This window comes from Tamandua tetradactyla, chromosome 4 (genome assembly GCF_023851605.1).
Source record: "Tamandua tetradactyla isolate mTamTet1 chromosome 4, mTamTet1.pri, whole genome shotgun sequence".
Taxonomy (NCBI): domain Eukaryota; kingdom Metazoa; phylum Chordata; class Mammalia; order Pilosa; family Myrmecophagidae; genus Tamandua; species Tamandua tetradactyla.
This window is the reverse complement of record NC_135330.1, coordinates 38,436,819-38,456,215: the sequence shown is the minus strand read 5'-3', so window position 1 is coordinate 38,456,215 and position 19,397 is coordinate 38,436,819. Positions and strand designations below refer to the sequence as shown.

The 19,397-nt window shown below is 34.5% G+C and overlaps 1 protein-coding gene across 1 annotated transcript in view; it reads right to left on the bottom strand.

Moving 5' to 3' along the window:
* The window catches only part of SMG7 (SMG7 nonsense mediated mRNA decay factor), a 49,271-nt gene extending 30,213 nt beyond the window's left edge, over positions 1 to 19,058 (bottom strand). The window contains 5 exon segments of the mRNA XM_077157200.1: positions 2,037 to 2,169; positions 3,960 to 4,077; positions 9,552 to 9,583; positions 18,942 to 19,036; positions 19,038 to 19,058. Coding sequence (XP_077013315.1) covers positions 2,037 to 2,169; positions 3,960 to 4,077; positions 9,552 to 9,583; positions 18,942 to 19,036; positions 19,038 to 19,058 — 399 coding nt within the window.
* Between the last annotated feature and the right edge of the window lie 339 nt (positions 19,059 to 19,397).

Here is a 19,397-nt window from a genome sequence, read left to right as displayed (position 1 = left end):
CTGCCTCCTGACTGTCATTCCCCCTTACTCTTTCAACTGCTTTAAACTTCTCATGATTCTTTGCTATGGCCTATAAATATCCTCAAATTTCTCCCACAGTAAGCAAACAAAAACAAAACAAAACAGAATCAAACCATATTGACCCTAAAATCCTATCTAGCAACTTTCTAATATCTCTTCTTTTCAACCAAACTCCTTCAAAGGAGTCCACACCTGTCATATCTGCTTTCTCAATTCATATTCACTTCTTAATCCACTAAGATTTGGTGTCCACACAACTTCCCCTTCCCTCTTCCTACCACCACTCTATTAAAACTGCTGTCAATTAAGTCAACTGGTTATCTGATAGCCAAATACGATGGAGATTTTTCAGTTCTTACTGGACCCCTCTGCGGTATTAACACAACCAAACTTATGGTTGATCACTGAGCTTTTCTAGTACTTTGTATCTCCCCAGCCACTCCCTCTCAGTCTCCTTCATTCACAGGCCTTTTCCTCTTCCCAACCTCTTCTCCAAGGGATTCATTCTCGGCCTACATACAGTTCTTCGCACTATTTTCATTCATTCAAATATTTATGTACTAAATGGCTACTGTGGCAGAAAACCATGGTAAGCGATAGTGATATAGAGATGAATAAGAAAATTTGCATCCTTAAAGAGCTCACAGCCAAATGGGCAACACATGAACATAAAGAGAGGAAGAGAAACAGAGAGCAGGGCAGAGAAAGAACATGAGACACAGCACAAACAAATAGAATGGCACATTTAAAATAACATCTGAAACATTTATCTCACTTTAACTTCAAAATAGACTGGTAGTAATATAGAATATGTACATATAAAGTTCAATTTCTTCAGCTGAGGATGGGAAAGCAACAGTAATATCAAGTGATTTGATTATAAAGTCACAGCTTTAGAAATACCAAGATTCTATCACCACTGTTTCTATTGTGAACAATTCACAATACAAAATAAGACACCCTGAGGACCCAACTCAGAAGGATCTGAAAAGTCCAACTTTCATACTTTCTTAAAACCAGCTCCATAACTGAACATAAATTCTGTGTATCATTTCCCAAGAAGTATAGGAATTATCTACTTCATCTTTACTTGTACCAGTACATGCATAATGGGCAAGAAATTTGCTGACAAAAAAATTGCATACGTAAATTAATTCCTAGAATGACTGGAGTCAGACAATACAAAAGGCAAGTAGTAGAAGAGAGGAACAAAAATGAACAGAAACACATGACTGAGGAAGATGGCAAGAAGAAACATGAAAGAGGATAAAGAATTTTGGCACAGCTAATATATATAGCAAGAATGGTCACAAAAAGTAAATCAAACATGGTTGTAATATTATGTGGAATGCCTTGTAATAAAATTTCTGCCTGAGTCCAGGAGTTCTAAGGGGAGATAATCAGACAAAAAGGCTCTTGCTAGCTCAGGGATACTGTAAGAGTTTTAGTTAGTTTAGAAGCAGTAATAAGGTGGGACTAAAGAAGAGAAAAAGCTGTTTCATAATAAAACTATATTTGGCAATTATTCTGTTAAAAACTACATCTTCCTTTTGTGTATAGGTTGTACCCTGATGTACATAATGACTATTTCCATACTTATAAATGCACATTTGCTGCTACTTGTAAATATTTGGCAATTATTCTGTTAAAAACTACATCTTCCTTTTGTGTATAGGTTGTACCCTGATGTACATAATGACTATTTCCATACTTATAAATGCACATTTGCTGCTACTTGTAATTGAGTATCTACACTGTTTCACTAAGGTATTATTCTCATCACTCCCTTTTTTATACCTCAATGGTTAAGCAAAAATGTCAACTTTTTAGAACACAGAGGCTTTATTTTTTAGAAGTGTTAATAGTAAACAATTTGGGACATTTTTAACCATTTGAGATTATAAACTATCAACCCCTAGATGACCCACAAAGTGATTATGTAAACAAGAGATGTACAAAGAGGAGAATGTTCACCACTAAATTCAAGAAATACTGGAATATAATGCAGAACTCACCTGAGTATAGAAGCCACTAGCTGCCTCTAGGAAGAGAGAAAGGTTTGCCTGCACTTCACTCCGATTCGGGTTTGCTCGATTCTTTGCCTGGCCTTGTAGTGTTGTGATCTGATTCTTAAAGGCATGATTCCAGCTGAAAACAAAATGTAATTCTATTTGGTATAGCAGTGACTCACTGGGCAGACACTGGTCCCCCTGAGAACAAGAAAGAACTGTTTGTTATAATTATAACACACTAGATAGTAAACCTGCATTAAAGTTATTCACTTATTTAAATAACTTTATGGTGCCCTTTGATTTCTCAATATTTTATACTCCCCTTTGAACAAGACTAAATATGCAATAGAATCCAATTGGCCTTAGTAAACTTACCAAATGTTTGAATAATCAGATTGTGGTATCAGCTATTAATCTTTTAGAGCTACTACTAGAGTTAGAGCCTATTTAAGAATCCCAATACTCAATTTGAACTACAGTGGCAAGACCAAAGTGAAAATGAGTATTCAAGTTTTATTCATTGAGCCAAAAAATAATTGACTGCACCATATCAAGTGAAATGTATATGAGAAATGCACTTTCATATTAATATATATTATATATAGTATATATATTACAAAATATAATTTTATAAATATTAGGCCATATTTCTTAAGTTATTCCCTAAAAGTAATTTTCAATCACACTCAGTTTCACTTCTATTTAATGATTTATTTCTCTTGGGGTTAATATTTTCTTTAGAACTTGATCTATAAGCCACATCAATTTTGGCTCTTAAAAATAAGGAACAACACAATGCTGAAATGTGGGATACCAAAATCCTATTATAAAATATTTAAATCAAGTTACAAAGAATCAGTTTTAATCTAGGTATAGTGAAAATCACAGAGGCAAAAAATCTCAGAACAAGGATTGAGGGAAGAGATTACTGGCTTGATTAAAAGAAGCACAAAGATAAGAGGTTTACACCTACCTGGAAAGTATCTAATTCTTTACCAGGTCAACTTTTGAGACTCTAGAGAGAACTGAGTTTTTTTTTTTGTTTTTTTTTTTTTAATGATTTAGAAGGATAATAACTCCATCAGCATCTTTGATGACATTGCATTCTTGACTCTAATATCACAGATATGGATTTTCAATAGCTTGGATTTAGCTTTATTATTAGTTTTCATAAAAACATAAAGTATCTAAAGAAGGATGTAGAAGATAGGGACAGCTAATCGTACCACAACTTAGGGTAGTGGGCAATAACCAGGTAAAATATTCTTAACTCTTTAAGTTTCTATCAGGCTAATGTACCTATCCTAATTTATAAGGCAAGCTCATCCATGAAAGGCATTTATTTACTCACTTGGGAATCTGGTCATCTGCCATTTCACCCCTCATAGAAAGAATGAGTAGATTAGCCTAAATACACAAAACCTTTCTTTAACCTTATATTTTAAAAGGGGCAGGGGGGCAGGTGGTGTGATGAAAAAGAAGATGTTTGTTTAAAAGGAAGAGTTTCCTTACAAGGCAAACATACTTTTCTTTGGGAGAAATTTACAGAATTCTTTCTACCCAAGAAAAATGTTTCTAAATATCTAGACCCCACTCTTGAGTTTTTAATTTTAAATCATGGCTTAAAAGTAGGATTTAACAGAATCCAAACACTCTTAGTTTTTCTGATAAGCTCTAAAGAAGTTTCCCCAATGACTTTAATAAGATTCAACTGTAAACATTTCTCCTTACCTAAGACCGCATCTAAAATAATAACAACGACCAAGCATTTTGTTAAAAAAAGAATTTCTTTCCATTGAAAATCAGCTTACTCTGAGATACATAAAATTAAAAAAAAAGAAAAAAGGCAAAATTACAAACTGTTCTTTTCTAAATTCTTGATGAGATTCTTGATCGTATAGGAATATCCCAAATTATAATACTTACAGATCCTGTTCTACTTTCTTGTCTAAAGCGTATTCCAAATCAGTAACTAGCATTTTCTGGTACAGGTCCTGCAGAGCCTGTCTGGATGTCCAGACCTCAGCTGGACCCAGTTTAGAATCTGAGTAACAAAACAAAACAAAAACACAACAGTAGATAAAGAGTTAAGATCATTATTACCACACTGATACATTTTTTTCCCTCTCCAATTTGCTTTAAGTATACACCATAGGTAGTTTTATACTATTACATTTCAAGTAATTTTCATCTTTTAGCTAATGACTAAATCTAGTTTGAAATGTTTGTGTATTTGGTGTCTACCCTTGAAATAATACGCTTGTATGAAAAAGGTTAAAACAAATGAATGGCCCACCCTTTTCTTTTGGTTTGGATTTCTGCCTATTCATAAGTCATAGGAAGCCGTATGTCTCACAAAGTCACCCCACTGAAATGATGGACTGCCAAGTTGCTGTGTACCCTCATAACTTCATCTCTTTGTCCAAAGCAGCTTTTTTCTTTTAATTTTGAATCATTCTCACAAGTGTTCTTACAGAATTCTCAGCTCACCATCCAGAAGTTGCTTGGGCATTCTATAGTCACTCCTACTCTACAAATGTCAACCCAATAAAGCTATGATTTAGCAATACTTTAATGACTGGTAGGACTGCTTTCCAGGACACTTTTGTGAGCGGCGCACACTTCCATTTAATGTAAAGGAGGTAACAGATGGTGATTAAAGTGCTCAGGAGGCCAGATGAGAGATCTGGTACAAGATGAAATAAGAGCCAAAAAAAGTATGCCAAATTAGGGCCCTACTGTCTGCTCAAGTGCGGCAAAGCATATTAACCATTTCAATTGCAATGTTTATGAGTACAGTAAGCTATCTCAGAATTCTTTTTAATTTTTTTATAGTGAAATATAACATATACAAAAAAGCAATAAATTTCCAACTACATTTTAACAAGGACTTATAGAACAGATTTTAAAGCCTGGTATGGGTTTCAGTACTACGATTCTTTGTTTTTTTTATTCTAGTTGCTCCAAGACACTGGAGGCCAACAGAAATATCAATATAATGATTCAGCAGTCATACTCATTTGTTAAATCCTATCTTCTCTGTTATACTCCTCCCTCTCTTTAAATACCATATATACATATAAAAGCAATAAATTTCAAATTACATCACAAAAATTAGTTGTAGAACAGGTTTCAGAGTTTGGAATGGGTTACAATTCCACAATTTTAGGTTTTTATTTCTAGCTGCTCTAAGGTACTGGAGACTAAAAGAGATATTAGTATATTAGTATATTCAGCACTCATACTCATTTGTTAAACCCTACTTTCTCTGTATAACTTCACCATCATCTTTGATCTTTCTCCCACTCCTAAGGGGTATTTGGGTTATGCCCATTCTAACATTTTCATGTTGGAATGGGCTGTTGATAATATGAGACGGGGGATGGAAATAATTGCTCTGGAAAGGCTGGCTGCATTTTAGGACTTATCTGGTCTAGGGACCCATCTAGAGGTTGTAGGTTGTGAAAAGTTACCCTAGTGCATAGAATGTTTGTAGACTCATATAATGCCCTAGGTTTTCTTTAGGATTGGCAGGAATGGTTTTGGTTGGGGTTTGGCAACTTATAACAGGTAGCAATGTCTAATGGAAGCATGTGTAGAGTGACCTTCAGTGTAGTCTCTCAACTCTACTTGAACTCTCTCAGCCACTGTTATCTTATTTGTTGCACTTCTTTTCCCCTCTTTTGTCAAGATGACATTGTTAATTCATGGTGCCAAGGCCAGGCTCATCCCTGGGAGTCATCTCCCACGCCATTAGGGAGACTTCCACCCCTGGATGTCATGTCCTACACAGAGCAGAGGGCAATGGTTTCACCTGCAGAGTTGGAGAGAGAGAGAGGTCACATCTGAGCAACAAAAGAGGTCCTCCCGAGGTGACTCTTGGGCATTTCTATAGGTAGGCTAAGCTTCTCTGCTACATACATAAGCTTCTCAGTGGAACTTAATAATGGAATTTTTTCTTTTTTGGCATGGGTAGGCTCTGGGAATTGAACCCAGGTCTCCAGCTGGAATTTTCAATGATGTATTTCCAGTAGTTAAAATACCTGGTAGCATTTAGGATTTTGCTGTTGCATAGGCACAATTTTCAGTCTTTGTTAGGTTTGCTATTAATATTGATAGTCACCATAATCCCACTCTTGTACACCAAATCTTCTGGATATTTGCGCTAATGTTCACAAGACTTTGCAGGACTGTAAGAAGAGAGCTTCTCAGTCTCTTTTTAAGTTTTTAATCACTGAATAAATGTTAAGTTTTTAATCACAATAAATTTATTCAACCCTGCTTCAATTCACTATTGGCAGGGAAGGGACTGTAAGGGATCATTAGCTCTAATACATCAGGTAGACTGTTATTAAAATAAGTAGACTAAATATTTTAACATCTTTAAGAAGCTAAATGTCCCTAATAAAATTACATCCTAAATCTACTTACTGATATTTATGGAAAAAGTAAGCAGTACTGATAGCTTGACGTTTCTCCATGCACTGTATTGTCTACACAACACAGATTACATTTATGTTGCCAATACAAGGGCACAGAACAATTACTCCAAACTGACACTGATATTCATAGTATGGAAGATGATGACAATTCTGTTCATGACAGGAAGAACTGAGGTGGCATAAAAGTAAACCTATAGCATGAGATCTTCCTGATTTGTACAGGTTAGAGTTTTGCCCTGATACATACCAGAGTAATTTAGACAGAGAATAAAAAAGTATTTGCAAAGTTCCCTTGGGGGACTGGGAAGAAAGGAGGAAATATTAAACTTCCCTATCTGTGGGATTCCTGATATTCTTGCAAGCAGTGGGGGCAACCAATTCAATAGGCTGAGCCCTCAATCTTGAGGCTCACCCCTATGAAGCTTATTCCTGTAAATGAGAAGTTAAGGCTACTGATAACTGTGCCTAAGAGTCACCCTCCAGAGAACCTCTTTTGTTGCTCAGATGTGGCCCCCCCCCCCTCTAAGCCAACCTGACAGATTAATTTACTGCACTCCCCCTTACATGGGACATGACTCCCAGGGGCGCAAATCTCCTTGGCAATGTGGGTCAGGACTACCAGGGATGAGCTGGGAGCTGGCATCATGGGATTGAGAAAGCCTTCTTGACCAAAAAAGGGAAGAGAAAAATGAGAAAAAAATAAAGTTTCAGTGGCTGAGAGATTTCAGAGTTGAGAGGTTATCCTGGAGATTTTTCTTATGCATTACATAGATATCCCTTTTTACTTTACGATGTACTGGAGTGGCTGGAGGAAGGTATCTGAAACCGTAGAGCTGTGTGTGTGCTTCAGTAACCTTTTTTTTTTTAAGTATTTTTACTGACAAAACAACATACAAACACATTCTTAACATATGAACATTCCATATGGTGTACAATCAATGGCTCATAATAGCATCACATACTTGTATATGCATCACCATGATCATTTCTTAGTCTAGTAGCCTTGATTCTTGAACATGACTTGTACAAAGATGTAACTTTTACAATGTGACTATTTGACTGTAAAAACCTGTGTCTGATGCTCCTTTTATCCAGGGTATAGACAGATAAGTGAAAAATATAAGGATATAAAAAATAAATAATAGAGGGAATGTGCTGGTTTGAAAGGAAGTATGTACCCTAGAAAAGCCATGCTTTAATCAAAATCCCATTTCGTAAAGGCAGAATAATCCCTATTCAATACTGTTATGTTTGAATCTGTAATTAGACCATCTTCCTGGAGATGTAACCCAATCAAGAGCGGTTGTTAAACTGGATTAGGTGACAACATGTCTCCACCCATTTGGGTGGGTCTTGATAAGTTTCTGGAGTCCTATAAAAGAGGAAACATTTTGGAGAATGGAAGAGATTCGGAGAGTGCAGAGAATGCTGCAGCATCACGAAGCAGAGAGTTCACAAGCCAGCGACCTTTGGAGATAAAGAAGGAAAACAGCTTCCAGGGAGCTTCATGAAACTGGAAGCCAGAAGAGAAAGCTAGCATATGACACCATGTTCGCCATGTGCACTTCCAGATGAGAGAGAAGCCCTGACTGTGTTAGTCATGCACCTTCTCACTTGAGAGAGAAACCCTGAACTTCATCAGTCTTTTTGAACCAAGGTATCTTTCCCTGGATGTATGTCTTTGATTGAACATGTCTATAGACTTGTTTTTATTGGGACATTTTCTTAGAACTGTAAACTAGCAACTAATTAAATTCCCCTTTTTAAAAGCCATTCTGTTTTGGTATATTATATTCTGGCAGCTAGCAAACTAGAACAGGGGATAAGAGGTAAAAGAAATTTAGTAGATGGAAATACTAGTGGTCAATGAGAGGGAGGGGTAAGGGGTATGGGATATATGGCTTTTACTTTTTTATTTTTATTTCTTTTTCTGGAGATGCAAATGTTCGAAAAAAATAATCATGGTAATGAATACACAACTATGTGACGATACTGTGAGGCACTAATTGTACACCATATATGGACTGTATGTGTGGAAGATATGTCAATAAATACATTTTAAAAAGTAAAACAAATAATAAGGGGAGATAAAGGGTAAAAATTGGGTAGACTGAAATATGTTGGGTCAATGAGAGGGAGGTCTAAACGGTATGGGATGTATGAGTTCTGTTTTTCTCCTTTTATTTCTTTTCCTGGAGTGATGCAAATGTTCTAAAAATGATCATGGTGAAGAATATACAACTATGTGATGAGAAAAAAAGTAAACCTATAATAAGCCTTTTAAACCCTTTTCCTTGAATAGGATGACAATAGTCACCCATGAACTCTTAGACATTAGCCTAAGTTGAAAAAAAGACATCAACATTTCTACCTTGATTATAAATCTTGGCAGATACGCTGGCTACCATAGCAGTTTACCTCTTCATGGATTTCACTATGGAGCTAAAGCGTCTCAAAAATTAGAAAAAGATTCATTATCATATAACACTTTTATATTTTAGGATGGCATATTGCCATGTAGTCCTACTTTTGGAGTTAAAATCATCTGTTACTTTCAGTGACTAAGTCCAGTTATACTTCCAAAATACTTCAGTTATTATTTATTCAAAGGTATGAAGATGTGAGAGAAAAGAAAGGTGGCAAGGTAATTTTCTCAATTTCAAGAACTTTTAGCAGAGTTTTCCTGAAAATGTTTTAAGGTATACCAATCTATTCATGTTTGGGTAATCATAAAAAGGAAAATAACATTTTCCTTGGAAGATACCAATCTAAGGATGCCATATATTTGTTTTGCACGGTGCTTGTTGACTAATTCCCCTAAATTTAGTGGTTACACGCATTAAATTAGTTAATATTTACTTTAATATAGTGCAGATTATATAAAGCTCTTAATTTTAAATTAGTAACTTTAAGAACTTTAAGTGTAAAAACAAATATTTAAAGCAAATAGTAAATTATCATCACCTTTTGTAGCTTGTGCTACAAGAAATATATCTATAATATTTATACATAAAAATATATATATTATATTTAATGGTATAAAGTAAGTTGTGAAAAACTGACAAACCACCAATACCTGTCATGTCAGCCTTCAGGACTTCTGCCTGCCTAGAAAAGGGAAAAAAAAAAAAATCAGAAACAAGCTAGGCCTATTCTATATAAATAATATTCAACCTTTAGTGAAATCATATATCACAGTAAGGAAGTATTGCAGCCATATTTGTAGTACTGTAGTAGTGTTTCTGCTTTAACATCCAGGGTAACACTAGGTCTTGGCAAACTGATGCCCATTAGTAAAAAGTTTACACAGTAATCAATGACCTCTTCTGCTAAGGAGAGCTCACCTTCTTGCTGCATTCTTCTAGCTGATTTAAGTTAACATTAAATGATATTCAAAATGAAAAACTTTCCCTCAATGCTGCCAGAATTCCTACTCCTTTACTCAACTCACTAGCCACCATGCCTATTTCAAATCTCCACTCTCTCTAAACTGTTGGTTCCCAATCTCCCTCCTCAGCCACAATGCCTGTCAGCAAAAGGCAATCCCATACCTCAGGGAAAACAATTCCCGCTTAAACTAAATGCCTGCCTACATTTACACAACCCTCTTCTTACCTTCTCCGGTTAAAACACTAGAGGTATTGCACCTCTTATGTAAGTCTAGTAATTATACTTTAATATGCTCTTAATGCTGTCTTTCTAGACTTTTTTAAAGACTTTACTGATAACCCTCCCCCATTTCAACAATTTTCAAAACTTTCCAGTCTGTTGGGTCCTTCCTTTTTTTCAGCTTTTAAACATGCCCTCCTTGCAGCCTCTTTTCTCTGCCAAATTGTTCAAGCTTTGCCTATATTCAAGAGGTTCAAAAGTCTCAACCTTGCTTGTATTTTTGTTTTCTACCTTAACAAATGGCAATCACAGCTTTCCAGTTGTAAAAGACAAACCTGGAAGTCATCCATGACTTTTCCCTAACTCCTAGTATCTAGCTCATCAACTCCAGAGAATTTTACCTACTAAATATATTGTGCATCTATTGATTTCCCTCTACTTCTTCAGCTATTCTCATCCAAGTTACCACCATCCCTTGCCAGGACTACTGTAAAGTCACCAAATTATTTTCTCCACTGATTTCTTGTCCCATTTCATTCTGTTTTCCTTATTGCCGTTAGAAGGATCTCTTAAACAATGCAAATGTGTTCTTATCAATTGTCCATTTAGAACACCCTAATGATTTCCTGCTGCTCTTAGGGTAAAACAAAATCTTCATTAAGATATCTGGCAAAGTCCTACAGTCTCTGAACTCCACTTCCACCATTATTCTGTTCTCTCCTTGATCTCTGCTTCAGTCACTAGACTTCTGGTTTCTCCAGCATCTTCTGCCCTTTCACACTCAGGACTTTTTAAAGGACAGTACCTTTGTCAGGAACACCTTCTTTCTCTTTCATTAATTATAACACATCCTCTGAATGAGTTAAAATATTACTTCCTCAGGAAGCCTTACTTGAATCCCATTTGTATTAACGATATTTCCATTAGGTACTCTCAAAGCACTTATATTTTTTCTTTATAGTACACAGTTTTAAGAAGTTACACAGTTTTAAGAATGCGCACATCACAACCCTGTGCCTAGCATAAAGTACCTTGCATGCAGCAGGCACTCAAAAATTTTTTAAATGAAAGGAAAAATACAATCATGTTCATATACTCTATTTAAAAGATAAGTACATAAAAAGTAAATTTCCATTTTTAAAAACAGATTTTTGACAAAAGCTAGAGAATATTCAGGTGTTCTGAAATTTAATGATTATTTTACATAATTTATTATGCACCTAATATTGATTGCAAATTTTAGCTGCATCAAAACATGAAGTGAATCATCTCATTTTCCTAGCTAAGAAGATATTTAGGAGTTTTTTTTAAGCTTTCAAATAATAAACTCAGATAAGGTGCTACAGAGGTAAACACAAACCACATGAAAACTACCAGTATAAATGAACAATACTAAATAAAGAGTAATGCTTAGTCCTAAATGTAACATCACATCAAATCCTGTTATCCATTCAACCTAGGTTTACTGTTCATTTTGGTAGTTAACTTTTGCTATTTAAACAAATAAAAACTTATAGGGCTATTGGCTTATGCTCTTAAAATCTAAAACTCATACAACTTAAAAGAAAGCATACCATATACCCTATCCTACCAATTTCACAACAATCCTCCCTACTGGAGTAATAATTTATATAACTTCTGCTAAGAAACCCAGGGTAAATAACGACCTTTTATTAGATTCAATGATGTTTCATTCTGTCCCTGAGCAACAATGTTTGAAAGGATGTATTCTGCCATGCTTTCATATGTTAGCTAAATTAAAAATTCATACTCCAGTATACATGGGATATCTTATACTTAGGACCATATATCAAAAAACTGCTTTCTCATTCCAAACGAGATATGTTTGTAAAAATGAACAAGTATTTTGGTACGCTTACATGCCCCAAGAAGGATACCAATTTCCAGTCAAACAATGATTAAATTGAACACATAACAGGAGCAACTACAAATAATGTAATTAGTGGGCCATATCAGTTAGTTGATAATAACTATAATTCTAGCAGCCTCTGAAGTAAGATTCTACTGATAGTCAAAGATTGAAATTCCACTCGACATACATATACGGAAAAAATATAAAACTAAAAATTCAAGCACTAACAAAAGTGCAAAAATGCCACCAAAACTGTAGCTGACATGAATTTTAACACATTTTGAAATTCTAGATTTGATTTCTCAGTATCACAAGAGTGGAGGTACTCATGTCTATACACAATTCTTTTCCTAGGTTTCAAAAAAATTACATATTAATGACTAAAATACCTTGCTAAACTGAATTGAAGAAAATACAGTTAAATGGAAAATATAATAATCTTGGCAATAGTTACTATTATTTCAGTTTTATAAATGAGGAAACTGAATCTCAGAGAGAAAAGATAATTTGTCTTCAGTCACAAGACAATCATCAGGTACAAACTTAGTTCTTTCCATCTCCAAAGTCCAAGTTATTTCTATTTCTTTCAAATTAGGAATGACCAAATTCTACGCTACAAAGAGCTAACATGGGCTTATCTAAGTTCAGTCTTGTGCTGTCAATGAAATCAACTAGCCTAAATTAAAATATGTTCCTAGCAGAACATAAAGATCTGAAATTTCTATCAGAAAGTCCAACCACAAGAGGTAAATTTCATATTTTAACGCAACAGTCAGCCTGTGCGTGAACTTCTCTCCCTCTCTCTAGGCCTATTTATTTATTTTAACATTTTTTTAAATTGTGAAATATAACATATATACAAAAAAGTAATAAATTTCCAAGTACATTTTGACAAGCAGTCATAGAACAGCTTTTAAAGTTTGGTTTGGGTTACAGTTTCACGTTTTTTCATTTCTTCTTCTAGCTGCTCCAAGACACTGGAGATTAACAAAAACATCAATATAATGATTCAGCAGTCATGGTCATTTGTTAAATTCTATCTTCTCTGTTATACCCCTCCTTCTCTTTAAATACCATATATACATAAAAGCAGTAAATTTCAAAATACATCGCAACAACTGGTGTAGAACAGATTTCAGAGTCTGGTATGGGTTACAATTCCACAATTTTAGGTTTTTATTTCTAGGTGCTCTAAGGTACTGGAGGGTAAAAGAAATATCAGCAAAATGACTCAGCACTCATACTCATTTGTTAACCCAATCTTTTCTGTATAATTTCATGCTCACTTTTGATCTTTCTCCCATACTTTGCAGTATTTGGGCTATTTCCATTCTAAATTTTTCAGGTTGGAAGGGGCTGCTGATAATACAGGATATGGGGATGGAACTGGTTGATGTTCTGGAAAGGCTGGCCCCTCTGCATTTCACCTATGCCTATTTTTGTAAACAGGTTTATTGGAATACTGCCATACCTGTTCATTTGTGTATTGCCTCTGGCAGAGATAGGTAGTTGAGATAGAGACCAAATGATCCACCAAGCCTAAAAATATTTGCGCTCTGGCCCTTTTGCAGAAAAAAACATGCCATCTCCTGCTCTAATAAGTGAATACTTATTTCAAAATATGGGAATTAAAATGTCTGTGAGTTCCCAAATCAAACAGTTTTTCTGTAAGAGGAACCACTAATAATAACTATAATTTCTTCAAAGTAGGTTTGTTTTTATTAGTTAATATCTTAATCCTGTCATAAAAAGGACTACATTGAAAAATCCAGTCTCATGTAACTGGGAAGCTAGTACTTTAAAGGCCATACTATATTTTTGAAGGAAATGGTTCTGCAAACTCATTAAAAGCAAAGTTTGGCTTCTACACTGTTAGCCATCCACTCCTCCTTTTCTCTGTGTCATAAAATATCCATTTAGAAAGGTGGGAGGGTTAACCTAAGAGTTATTACCTCTCACAAGAGGAGGAAACCTCATCCACCCATTCTTACACAAATATATATATATATATATTTTTTTTAACTAGTGTACAATGTCCAAGAAATCAACAAATATGTGATCTTATATCAACTGCATCATAAAGACTCCCACAAAATTGGCTATTTGATTATTTTACTTTATAAACAAAAAGTACCTAAAATGTACAGTCAAGGCTTATATAAAGAAACAAGAATTCTAAAATGTTTATTCTTGCTAGAGAATGTGGCAATATGTATTCTTTTTTATTCTCACTTAAGGTGAAGGAATTAATGAAATGAAACAAGAATCCAAGAATTAAAATCACTGCCTTCAGTAATAAAATAGCAATGTTAAATATAGTTATAAAATACAAAACTTTCAAAATAATAGATCTATTATTTTAGTTCTTAAATTACAAGAGAAACTAAGGCAATAAAATAGAAAAAGATATGAAAAGGCTGAGTAAAATCTGAGACAGACATTTTAATGGTAGTCAATGCAGAAAGTTTATCTAAAACAATAAATACTCTCAGAGAAAACATGCTCATCAAAATCTAGAAATACATTTTAATGCATTCTAATTCACCAGGCACTGTAATAGCTTAAAATAGATAACATTTACAATTGCCAGACACTGTTCTAAGGTTTTACATAAAATTATCATTTAATCTACACTATTTTATTGCCTCCACTTTATAGTTGAAGAAATCCAAGGAAAGAGAGATTAGGTAACACGTTACTGAGTCACTGAGTTAGTAAATTTAGTGGCAGTTGAACTCATTTGGTTTGACTCTGGAGTCCTACTCCTAACTATAACATAGTTCCTGTTTTATAAAGGATTATAAGAAAAATAATCTGGAATGTTTAATAATAAGTAAAACATCATTAATAAAAATAATGCCACTAGAGGAAAAAAACTAATTTTATGGTTACCCTTTTTAACAAATATATAGCACTTAGATAACAATGCAAGGTAACATTGCAAAATAATCTCTCACATTGCAAAATAATCTCTCAAACAGTTTAAAGATGTATGGTTCAAAAATATAAGGTATTTCCAAATCAGAGGTAGATAACAATGGGAGATTCTGTCTGCTCTGAATTTCCAACCCCTATTTTCTCCCTCTATGAGCAGAATTCAGGAAAATAAGTCAGTATCTTCTAAACTCACAGCTGCTAAGGAAAGGTGATTTTTTATTTTGAGAGAAGAGGCTACAGCACATTTTTTGATATTTAATGACAGGTTTAATTCAAGTTAATTTGCTTACTTATTTCATAGGGTACTAAGTAAATATTTGGAAACACAGTATTCATCAATTATAAACATACATATAATAAACTATTTGTGCTAAATAACAAACCAGACAGTATAAAGTATGGGCACATGCAAGCAAACATATATACATACAATCTACACTCCTCTAATGGTACCCATCATAGAAAAATAAATCATATTACTCTACTGTTGATTTTCAAGTAGAAATGAGGATTTGAAGAAGGTACTGCTCCTAAAGGAGCTCTTATCTTACTATGAGAATAAAAATACTTAATTTGCTTTTTCTCTATGGTACCTCAATTTGTCATGTATTTTCAAACCTCCTGATAGTCCAGTGCTCTATAATACCAAAATATTCACTCTACAATCTACATTATTTGAAAATGTATATATAGTTTTACTAAGGGACCTACTCTGCTCCGGGGATTTCAAGGATGAGAAGGAGTTATTCTTTCAGGTAGAGGAAATAGCCTAACAACAGAAGCAAAGCTAAGGCAGCAAGTGGGGTAGAATGGAACAGGAAACTCAAGGTAAGAAGCTAAGGAGAGGAAGCTGGAGATAAAGGTAGAGGGCAGATTCTGAGAGGCCTTGTATGAATGTCAAGATATAGATTTTGTCCTTTAAATAATATGGAAACTAGTGCTGGATTTAAAGTGGGGGCATGGGATTTCAGACTTACTTTTTAAAAAGATTACTACAAGATATATGGATGACAAATTTTAAAAGGGCAAAACTGGAGGTGAGGAAGTGGTAAAAGAGACAGACAGTAAAGTCCAGATTCAAGAATTATCTATAAGTGAAATCAACAGAAGGGAAAATAAAACAGAAATAGTCTAAAATCATTCCCAGATTGTTAGCTTGAACAACTGAGTAAATGATAAAACAGAGGTGTCTAAGCAGGCATTTAGACATGAGGATTAAACACAAAGCAGACACTGAGACTAGGCATACACCTCTAGTGTGGTCAAGACATTGATGGCAGTTAAAACCATCATGCAAATGCCCAGAAAAGTAGATCGGGGCAAACAGTTATTTTCATTTTTGAGGAGAAATTAAAAGACAGTAAAGAACACCAAGAAACTGTTAAATGGGAAGGCAAGAGGAGACGTATGTGAAAAATAAGAATAAAAATGAAGCAGGAAAGTTCTATAAGATAAAGACTCCAAAGTTTCCTTTTGGATTTGGTGAAATAAGGGTTAAGGATAGTTTTGCAAGAGAAGAATCAAGGTCAGATAGCAGGAGGACAAAGAACAAGTAAGTTGGGAAAAATGAAGTCAATTCTTAAAAAACTTCGTTATGAAGAGAAAGAGAAGGGAGGCCATGGGTAAAGAGAAGTCTTTTTTTTCTTTCTTTCTTTCTTCAGCGGGAGAGATTTGAGTAAGTTTAGAATGAAGAAAAGAAGCTAGGGGAAAGGAACAGGTTAAATATATTGGAAAGTCAGAACAAACCTGAAAGGGCATGGTTCTAGAAGAGGTGGAAGAAAATGAGAATAGCAGGAGCCAAACTGACCTTAAAACAGGCAGGATGAAATAGAAAGGAGGTAAGGTGGGATATTGCTGTATATAACATGTTTGGAGATTTTGGGAGTAGTGGGGGACGGGAAGATGTCAAGATAATTTACAACTACATCACCTCAATCAGGCCAGTGTCTAAAAATACGAGGGATATGTGCTGAGGAGAATGGGTGAAATTTTGGAATAATTACAAAATAGGAAAGCAAGCCTTATTAACATCAAAGAAATAAGAAAAAGTGATGAGAGCCATATGGATTAGAAATTATGAAAAATAATATGAGATATATTAAGATATCTACAGGTAAATGGGCAGGGGATCAAACATAATTTTTTTAAAAAAGGAAATAAAACTAGTAAGTACACATTAAATCAAGTTACCAGTGTTTACTCTTAGATAATCAAAATGATAATACTTATTCTAACCCTAAGGATGGCTGGTACCATTTTCAAGGAACTCATAGTAGAGTGGAAGATACAGAGGCACATACAGATAATTTTGATAAAATAAAGCACAAGGACAAAGATATATGCCTAGAGTACACGTAGAGAAAGAGAAAGGCCACTGGGAGTGAAGGAGTAAATAGCATTCAGGGATATAACCCTAGCACTTAGCATATGTCTGGCATATAAATTAATGAATGGCAGAATGTATATTATACAGGAGTCAGTTTTATGTAATGGAAAATATTATAGACTTTGGTCTGAATCTGGACTGTCCTATATATTAGTAATGTTACACTGGAGGCTCTTTCCAAGAAGACTCAGTTTCCTCATCTGCAAAATAAGGATACAAATAGCCTTCAGAGTTGCTATACATAATAAATAAGTAACTTACAAAAAAAGAAAACTAAGTGATCACTCAAAGAGGTAAGAGGATGAACTAAATGTGACAGGAATATTTCAATGACCACCAAATTACTTTAGTTAATCTGGTTATTGACTGGCTAATCAAGTGCCCCTTTCCTCCCATCTACTTGTTGGAATCGCTTTTGAAATGGCACAAAGGGTTGAAAAAGACAACATTCCAAGGCGAAGGTTAAAAAAAAAAAATCCTAGATCCTTTATAACCACGTAATGCTGTTTGAATGTCACAATGACTACATATTTAGCATGCATAGAAAATGAAATTAGGCAAACATACAAAAATTACTAAAGAAATGAATTGGGATTTTTTTTCTTCAAACTTGAGTTTTGATTACATTCTATAATTTAACAAATATATTTTAAAAATTGGTTCTAACATATTAAGTCAATTATAAATTATAGAAATGCTAAACTTATTGATTACAGACTCCAAACATACGTTAAGAATTAACTAGTCAAATAATAACAGTTTTGATTACTTACTATTTGTCAGGTCCTGTTTAACAAATGGCATCAATTAAAACTTTAACCTCTGCAACAATTCTAACAGGGGGGTAAGTAATATTATCCCCATTTTGCAGATGAGGAAACTGAGGCACAGAGTGGTTAATAACTTGCCTAAGGTCACACAATTAGGCAGAGGTTGGATTCCACCCTGCAGCTGGTGCCAGAGCCAGCACTCATAAGCACCACATAGTAAAGCAGGTCTTCTGGAATGGCCTAGCTGTAAGTGTCACTACTGTGCTATCAACTTTCAGGGACACCTATCACCTCTCAGTTAAAAAGTCACTTCTCTGAGATCAAGCATCTTCACATGTTCTGTCTTAACTGAGGAAGGCTCCTATTACAAGACTTAACTAATTTAACATTTATAAGAGGGCTTCTCTAGCACACTATCACATACCTATTACTATAGGTGCCTAGGAGGCTTGACTGCATTCATGCTGACAGAAACAACTGAGAGCTGATGCTTCCTGCATTCTAAAACGAGTTGCTCTCCATGTAACTGAAAACAAAGGAATTTTCATTCCAAAGGATAATCTACAAGCTGGACCACGTTCCTATGTTTATCATACTTATTCAGAGATCACATATATAAAGATGGAATTTTCTTAAATCTACTTCAGTAAATGTTCAAAAAAATTTCCTTGGTCTTATAAGATGAAAATGCTCATGACAAAGTAAACATATGCCAAAGTTCTCATAAAGCGACATAAATTTTTTTAAATGCATTCCCTCCCACCTTTTGGCTAATATTAAATACTTCAGAAAGATCTGAATTCTATTAGTTGCTCATAGAAAATGAACACTTTATATACATCTCTAAAAGAAACAAAAGTATGTAGAAATCCCTTGTAATTTTTATCCTACCTAATATTACTTGATTTCAGATGCTCCTCTGATTTCAAGTTTCCGGTCCTCATCTGGGACTTATATGAAACGTTCTCTCCCACAATGACTATCTGGCAAGAACATCCAATTTCTCATAGGGTAGAATGGTTTAAGACATTCTAGATAGAGGAGAGGAGGAAAATATGAGTTAACTCACAGTAACAGAGAACCCCTTTAAGAAAACTGAATTATTTCTCTTTATTTGAAATTTTTTTTAAAGTGAAAGATAAGGAAAAATATCTAAGCTCTTTTTCCCTGTTTTGTTTCTTAGAATACATTTGAAAATTGTTTCATATATTTCTAACCAATATATATACATATCCAATTTTAGACTGAAATGTTATCCTAATCTTCTAATCACTGTCTGAAGAAATGAGTCATCTTTATAGGACAAACAGACACCTGTTATCTAGCAGGTTTCTCCTAGTACTACGG